Here is a 9788-nt window from a genome sequence, read left to right on the forward strand (position 1 = left end):
CAGAGAGACACAGAAATCATGTCATAGAGAGACACAGAAATCACGGCACAGAGAGACACAGAAATCACGGCACAGTGGAACACAGAAATCATGGCACACAGACACACAGAAATCACATCACAGAGGGACACAGAAATCACGACACAGTGAGACACAGAAATCACGGCACAGTGAGACACAGAAATCACAGCACAGTGAGACACAGAAATCACGGCACACTGGGATACAGAAATCCCTACGGAGAAAGAGAAATCATGCCAGAGACAGAGAAATCACAGCACACAGAGACAGAGAAATCACAGCAGATACAGAGAAATCACGGCAGAGACAGAGAAATAACGGCAGAGACAGACAAATAACAGCAGAGACAAAGCAATCACGGCAGAGACAGAGAAATCATGGCAGAGACAGAGTAATCATGGCAGGGACAGAGAAATCATGGCACACTGCTCCAGAGATCGCGGCACACGGCTACAGAGATCACGGCACATGGCTACCGAAATCACATCACAGAGAGACATAGAAATCACAAGACAGATACAGAGAAATCAAGGCACAGAGAGACAGAGAAATCATGGCACAACGAGACACAGATATCATGGCACAGAGAGACAGAGAAATCACGGCACAGAGAGACAGAGAAATCAGGGCACAGAGAGACAGAGAAATCACGGCAGAGACAAAGAAATCACGGCAGAGACAAAGAAATCATGGCACATGGCTACAGATGTCAGGGCACATGGTTACAGAGATCATGCCACACGGCTACAGAGATCACAGCACAGAGAGACATAGAAATCACAACACAGATACAGAGAAATCATGGCACAGAGAGACCGAAATCACGGAACAGAGAGACACAGATATCATGGCACAGAGAGACACAGAAATCACGGCACAGAGAGACACAGAAATCACGGCCCAGAGAGACACAGAAATCACGGCACAGAGGGACACAAAAATCACGGCACATAGAGATAAACAGATATCACCGCACAAAGAGCCATGGATCGCATGGCACACAGACAAAATAATCACTGCACAGACACAGAAATCACGGCACACAGCTACAGAAATCAAGGAACACTGCTACAGAAATCACAGCACACTGCCACAGAAATCACGGCACAGAGAGGCACAGAAATCAAGGCACAGAGAGACACAGAAACCACAGCACTGTGGGACACAGAAATCATGGCACAGTGGGACACAGAAATCATGGCACAGAGAGACACAGAAATCATGGCACAGAGAGACACAGAAATTACGGCACAGAGAGACACAGAAATCACGGCACAGTGGGACACAGAAATCACGGCACAGTAGGACACAGAAAGCATGGCACATAGAGAGACACAGATATCACGGCACAGAGAGAGACACAGAGATCACGGCACAGTGAGACACGGATGTCATGGCACACAGAGAAAGAGAAAAAAGCTGAAGGGGACAGAAAAATCACGGCATAGACAGAAAAGTCACAGCACACAGAGACAGAGAAATCACGGCAGAGACAGAGAAATCATGGCAGAGACAAAGAAATCACAGCACACGGCTACAGAGATCACGGCACATGGCTACAGAGATCACAGCACACGTCTACGGAAATCACATCACAGAGAGACATGGCAGACGGAGACAGAAGTCATGGCAGACGGAGACAGAAGTCACGGCACACGGAGGCAGAAGTCACGGCACACGGAGACAGAAGTCACGGCATACGGAGAAAGAAGTCACGGCACACAGACACTGAAGTCACGGCACACAGACACTGAAATAAACGTCACACAGTTACAGAAATAAACGGCACACAGCCACAGAAATCATGGAACAGAGAGCGACACAGAAATCACTGCGCAATGAGACACAGAAATCACGTCACACAGACACAGAAATCATGGCACGCAGACACAGAAGTCACGTCACACAGACACAGAAATCACGTCACACAGACACAGAAATCACAGCACAGAGACACCATGTCATGGGGAGACACAGAATTCATGGCTCGGAGAGAAGTCGCTGCACACAGAGGCAGAGAGAAATCAAGGCACACAGAGACAGAGAAATCACGGCACACAGAGACAGAGAAATAACGGCACACAGACACAGAGAAATTACGGCACACAGACACAGAAGTCAGGGCACACAGACACAGACATCACGGCACACAGATTCACAGAGAAATCATAGCACAGCCAGTCACAGTAATTACTGCACAGAAAGACAAAGAAATCACAGCAGAGAGAGAGACACAGTAATGACAGCACAGAGGCACACAGATATCACAGCACACGGCAACAGAAATCACGGCACACGGCAACAGAAATCACGGCACACGGCAACAGAAGTCACGGCACAGAGAGACACAGATATCATGGCACACAGCGGCAGAACTCATGGCACGCAAAGACAGAAATCATGGCACACAGAGACACAGAAATCAAGGCACAGAGAGAGACACAGAAATTATGGCACAGAGAGATACAGAAATTACAGCACATAGAGGCACAGAAGTCACGGCACACAGGCACAGTCTTTGTTTCTTTGGCCTCCTTATCTCGAGAGACAATGGGTAAGCACCTGGAGGTGGTCAGTGGTGTGTGGAGCAGCGCCTGGAGTGGCTATAAAGGCCAATTCTAGAGTGACAGGCTGTTCCACAGGTGCTGCAGAAAAATGTGTTTGTCGGGGCTGTTACACAGTTAGCTCTCCCCTTGCGCCTCTGTCTTTCTTCCTGCCAACTGCTAAGTCTCTTCAACGCGCCACACTTTAGCCCCGCCTTTATGGCTGCCCGCCAGCTTTGACGAACGCTGGCAACTGACTCCAACAACTTGTGATCAATGTCACAGGACTTCATGTCGCGTTTGCAGACATCTTTAAAGCGGAGACATGGACGGCCGGTGGGTCTGATACCAGTGACGAGCTCGATGTACAATGTGTCTTTGGGGATCCTGCCATCTTCCATGTGGCTCACATGGCCAAGCCATCTCAAGCGCCGCTGACTCAGTAGTGTGTATAAGCTGGGGATGTTGGCCGCCTCAAGGACTTCTGTGTTGGAGATACGGTCCTGCCACCTGATGCCAAGGATTCTCCGGAGGCAGCGAAGATGGAATGAATTGAGACGTCGCTCTTGGCTGACATACATTGTCCAGGCCTCGCTGCCATACAGCAAGGTACTGAGGACACAGGCCTGATACACTTGGTCTTTTGTGTTCCGTGTCAGTGTGCCATTTTCCCACACTCTCTTGGCCAGTCTGGACATAGCAGTGGAAGCCTTTCCCATGCGCTTGTTGATTTCTGCATCGAGAGACAGGTTACTGGTGATAGTTGAGCCTAGGTAGGTGAACTCTTGAACCACTTCCAGAGCGTGGTCGCCAATATTGATGGATGGAGCATTTCTGATGTCCTGCCCCATGATGTTCGTTTTCTTGAGGCTGATGGTTAGGCCAAATTCGTTGCAGGCAGCCGCAAACCTGTCGATGAGACTCTGCAGGCACTCTTCAGTGTGAGATGTTAAAGCAGCATCGTCAGCAAAGAGAAGTTCCCTGATGAGGACTTTCCGTACTTTGGACTTCGCTCTTAGACGGGCAAGGTTGAACAACCTGCCCCCTGATCTTGTGTGGAGGAAATTCCTTCTTCAGGGCACACAGACACAGACACAGAAGTCCCAGCACACAGACACAGAAGTCACGGCACACAGATTCACAGAGAAATCATAGCACAGCCAGTCACAGTAATCAATGCACAGAAAGACAAAGAAATCACAGCAGAAAGAGAGACACAGTAATGACGGCACAGAGGCACACAGATATCACGGCACACGGCAACAGAAATCACGGCACATGGCAACAGAACTCATGGCACACGGCAACAGAAGTCACGGCACAGAGAGACACAGAAATTACAGCACAGAGAGACACAGAAATCAAGGCACAGAGAGAGACACAGAAATTACGGCACAGAGAGACACAGAAATTACAGCACAGAGAGACACAGAAATCAAGGCACAGAGAGAGACACAGAAATTACGGCACAGAGAGACACAGAAATCACAGCACAGAGAGATACAGAAGTCACGGCACACAGACACAGAAGTCACGGCACAAAGCTAAAGAAATCACGGCACATGGCTACAGAAGTCATGTCACACAGAGACACTGAAATCCCAGCACAGAGACACAGAGAAATCACTGCACAGAGAGACAGTGAAATCACAGCACAGCCAGTTACAGTAATCACCGCACAGAGAGACAAAGAAATCAAGGCACACAGAGAGACACAGAAGTCACAGCACAGAGAGAAATAGAAGTCACGGCACAGAGACACATAAGTCACGGCACACAGAGACACAGAAGTCACGGCACAAACAGACACAGAAGTCACGGCACAGAGACACATAAGTCACGGCACACAGAGACACAGAAGTCATGGCACAAACAGACACCTAAGTCACGGCACACAGACACAGAAGTCACGGCACACAGACACAGATATCACGGCACACAGACACAGAAATGGCGACACACAGACACAGAAGTCACGGCACACAGATTCACAGAGAAATCATAGCACAGCCAGTCACAGTAATCACCGCACAGAGTCAAAGAAATCACAGCAGAGAGAGACACACAGAAATGACAGCACACGGCTACAGAAATCACGGCACACGGCTACAGAAATCACAGCACATGGCTACAGAAATCACGGCACTGAGAGACACAGAAATCGCGGCACAGAGAGACAGAGAAATCATGGCAGAGACAAAGAAATCATGGCACGTGGCTACAGAGATCAGGGCACACAGCTACAGAGATCACAGCACACGGCTACAGAAATCACGTCATAGAGAGACACAGAAATTACGGCACAGAGAGACACAGAAATCATGGCACAGAGAGACGTAAAAATCATGGCACATAGAGACACACAGATATCACGGCACAGAGAGACACAGAAATCACGGCATCGTGAGACACAGAAATCACGGCATGCAGAGATACAGAAATCCCTACGGAGAAAGGGAAATCACGCCAGAGACAGAGAAATCACGGCAGAGACAGAGAAATCACAGCAGAGACAAAGAAATCATGGCAGAGACAAAGAAATCATGGCAGAGACAGAGTAATCACGGCAGAGACAGAGAAATCATGGCACACTGCTCCAGAGATCAGGGCACACGGCTACAGAGATCATGGCACAGAGAGACATAGAAATCACAACACAGATACAGAGAAATCATGGCACAGAGAGACAGAAATCACGGAACAGAGAGACACAGATATCATGGCACAGAGAGACACAGAAATCACGGCATGGTGGGACACAGAAATAATGGCACAGTGGGATATAGAAATCATGGCACACAGACACAGAAATAGAAATCATGTCAAAGAGAGAAACAGAAATCACGTCACAGAGAGACACAGAAATCATGGCACTGTGGAACACAGAAATCACAGCACAGAGAGACACAGAAATCATGGCACAGTGGAACACAGAAATCATGGCACAGAGAGACACAGAAATCACGGCACAGAGAGGCACAGAAATCACGGCACAGAGAGACGCAAAAATCATGGCACAGAGAGACACAAAAATCACGGCACATAGAGACACACAGATATCACGGCACAGAGAGACACAGAAAGCACGGCACAGTGAGACACAGAAATCATGGTACAGTGAGACATAGAAGTCACGGCACACAGAGAAAGAGAAATCCCGATGGAGACAGAGAAATCACGGCACACAGAGACAGAGAAATCACAGCAGAGTCAGAGAAATCACAGCAGAGACAGAAATATCACGGCACAGCTTGAGAAATCACGGCACAGACAGAGAAATCATGACCGAGACAAAGAAATCATGGCAGAGACAAAGAAATATAGGCAGAGACAGAGTAATCATGACAAAGAGAGAGAAATCATGGCACACGGCTACAGTGATCATGGCTACAGAGATCAGGGCACACGACTCCAGAAATCACGGCACACGGCTACAGAGATCACGGCACACGGTTACAGAGATCACCACACAGAGAGACATAGAAATCACAACACAGATACAGAGAAATCACTGCACAGAAAGACAGAGAAATCACGGCACAGCGAGACAGAGAAATCACGGCACAGAGAGACAGAGAAATTACGGCACAGAGAGACAGAGAAATCACCGCACAGAGAGTCACAGATATCACAGCACAGAGAGACACAAAAATCACGGCACAGAGGGACACAAAAATCACGGCACATAGAGATAAACAGATATCACCGCACAAAGAGCCATGGATCGCATGGCACACAGACAAAATAATCACTGCACAGACACAGAAATCACGGCACACAGCTACAGAAATCAAGGAACACTGCTACAGAAATCACAGCACACTGCCACAGAAATCACGGCACAGAGAGACACAGAAATCACAGCACTGTGGGACACAGAAATCATGGCACAGTGGGACACAGAAATCATGGCACATAGAGAGACACAGATATCACGGCACAGAGAGAGACACAGAATTCACAGCACAGTGAGACACAGAAATCATGGCACAGAGAGACACAGAAATTACGGCACAGAGAGACACAGAAATCACGGCACAGTAGGACACAGAAAGCATGGCACATAGAGAGACACAGAGATCACGGCACAGTGAGACACAGATGTCATGGCACACTGAGAAAGAGAAAAAAGCTGAAGGGGACAGAAAAATCACAGCATAGACAGAAAAGTCACAGCACACAGAGACAGAGAAATCACGGCAGAGACAGAGAAATCATGGCAGAGACAAAGAAATCACAGCACACGGCTACAGAGATCACGGCACATGGCTACAGAGATCACAGCACACGTCTACGGAAATCACATCACAGAGAGACATGGCAGACGGAGACAGAAGTCATGGCAGACGGAGACAGAAGTCACGGCACACGGAGGCAGAAGTCACGGCACACGGAGACAGAAGTCACGGCATACGGAGAAAGAAGTCACGGCACACAGACACTGAAATAAACGTCACACAGTTACAGAAATAAACGGCACACAGCCACAGAAATCATGGAACAGAGAGCGACACAGAAATCACTGCGCAATGAGACACAGAAATCACGTCACACAGAGACACAGAAATTACGGCCCAGAGAGATACAGAAATTACAGCACAGAGAGGCACAGAAGACACGGCACACAGGCACAGTCTTTCTTTCTTTGGCCTCCTTATCTCGAGAGACAATGGATAAGCGCCTGGAGGTGGTCAGTGGTGTGTGGAGCAGCGCCTGGAGTGGCTATAAAGGCCAATTCTAGAGTGACAGGCTCTTCCACAGGTGCTGCAGAAAAATGTGTTTGTCGGGGCTGTTACACAGTTGGCTCTCCACTTGCGCCTCTGTCTTTTTTCCTGCCAACTGCTAAGTCTCTTCAACGCGCCACACTTTAGCCCTGCCATTATGGCTGCCCGCCAGCTCTGGCGAACGCTGGCAACTGACTCCAACAACTTGTGATCAATGTCACAGGACTTCATGTCGCGTTTGCAGACATCTTTAAAGCGGAGACATGGACGGCCGGTGGGTCTGATACCAGTGACGAGCTCGCTGTACAATGTGTCTTTGGGGATCCTGCCATCTTCCATGTGGCTCACATGGCCAAGCCATCTCAAGCGCCGCTGACTCAGTAGTGTGTATAAGCTGGGGATGTTGGCCGCCTCGAGGACTTCTGTGTTGGAGATACGGTCCTGCCACCTGATGCCAAGTATTCTCCGGAGGCAGCGAAGATGGAATGAATTGAGACGTCGCTCTTGGCTGACATACGTTGTCCAGGCCTCGCTGCCATAGAGCAAGGTACTGAGGACACAGGCCTGATACACTCGGACTTTTGTGTTCCGTGTCAGTGTGCCATTTTCCCACACTCTCTTGGCCAGTCTGGACATAGCAGTGGAAGCCTTTCCCATGCGCTTGTTGATTTCTGCATCGGGAGACAGGTTACTGGTGATAGTTGAGCCTAGGTAGGTGAACTCTTGAACCACTTCCAGAGCGTGGTCGCCAATATTGATGGATGGAGCATTTCTGACGTCCTGCCCCATGATGTTCGTTTTCTTGAGGCTGATGGTTAGGCCAAATTCGTTGCAGGCAGCCGCAAACCTGTCGATGAGACTCTGCAGGCACTCTTCAGTGTGAGATGTTAAAGCAGCATCGTCAGCAAAGAGAAGTTCCCTGATGAGGACTTTCCGTACTTTGGACTTCGCTCTTAGACGGGCAAGGTTGAACAACCTGCCCCCTGATCTTGTGTGGAGGAAATTCCTTCTTCAGGGCACACAGACACAGACACAGAAGTCACAGCACACAGACACAGAAGTCACGGCACACAGATTCACAGAGAAATCATAGCACAGCCAGTCACAGTAATCAATGCACAGAAAGACAAAGAAATCACAGCAGAAAGAGAGACACAGTAATGACGGCACAGAGGCACACAGATATCACGGCACACGGCAACAGAAATCACGGCACATGGCAACAGACCTCATGGCACACGGCAACAGAAGTCACGGCACAGAGAGACACAGAAATCAAGGCACATAGAGACACAGAAATCAAGGCACAGAGAGAGACACAGAAATTACGGCACAGAGAGACACAGAAATTACGGCACAGAGAGACACAGAAATTACAGCACAGAGAGGCACAGAAGTCACGGCACACAGGCACAGTAGTCACGGCACAAAGATACAGAAATCACGGTACACAGACACAGAGGTCACAGCACACAGACACAGAAGTCACGGCACAAAGCTAAAGAAATCACTGCACATGGCTACAGAAGTCACGTCACAGAGAGACACTGAAATCCCAGCACAGAGACACAGAGAAATCACTGCACAGAGAGACAGTGAAATCACAGCACAGCCAGTTACAGGAATCACCGCACAGAGAGACAAAGAAATCAAGGCACACAGAGAGACACAGAAGTCACAGCACAGAGAGAAATAGAAGTCATGGCACACAGAGACACATAAGTCACGGCACACAGAGTCACAGAAGTCACGGCACAAACAGACACAGAAGTCACGGCACAGAAACACATAAGTCACGGCACACAGAGACACAGAAGTCATGGCACAAACAGACACCTAAGTCACGGCACACAGACACAGAAGTCACGGCACACAGACACAGATATCACGGCACACAGACACAGAAATGGCGACACACAGACACAGAAGTCACGGCACACAGATTCACAGAGAAATCATAGCACAGCCAGTCACAGTAATCACCGCACAGAGTCAAAGAAATCACAGCAGAGAGGGACACACAGAAATGACAGCACACGGCTACAGAAATCACGGCACACGGCTACAGAAATCACAGCACATGGCTACAGAAATCACGGCACAGAGAGACACAGAAATCACGGCACAGAGAGACAGAGAAATCATGGCAGAGACAAAGAAATCACGGCACGTGGCTACAGAGATCAGGGCACACAGCTACAGAGATCACAGCACACGGCTACAGAAATCACATCACAGAGAGACATAAAAATCACAACACAGATACAGAGAAATCATGGCACAGAGAGACAGAGAAATCACGGCACAGAGAGACACAGATATTACGGCACAGAGAGACACAGAAATCACGGAACAGAGAGACACAGAAATCACGGCCCACAGGCACCAAAGTCACGGCCCACAGGCACCAAAGTCACGGCACATGGAAACAGAAGTCAAGGCACACGGAGACAGAAGTCACGGCACACAGACACAGAAGTCACAGCACACAGAAACAGAA

At 48.9% G+C, this 9788-nt stretch overlaps 1 protein-coding gene across 1 annotated transcript; it reads left to right on the plus strand.

The window, feature by feature from the left end:
* The first annotated feature begins 1825 nt into the window (after positions 1-1825).
* On the plus strand, positions 1826-2506 carry LOC137355644 (octapeptide-repeat protein T2-like). The gene has a single exon (XM_068021019.1). The coding sequence runs from the start codon at positions 1826-1828 to the stop codon at positions 2504-2506; it is 681 nt and encodes a 226-aa protein (XP_067877120.1).
* The last annotated feature ends 7282 nt before the right edge of the window (positions 2507-9788 follow it).

This window comes from Heterodontus francisci, chromosome 43, assembly GCF_036365525.1.
Source record: "Heterodontus francisci isolate sHetFra1 chromosome 43, sHetFra1.hap1, whole genome shotgun sequence".
Taxonomy (NCBI): Eukaryota; Metazoa; Chordata; class Chondrichthyes; order Heterodontiformes; family Heterodontidae; genus Heterodontus; species Heterodontus francisci.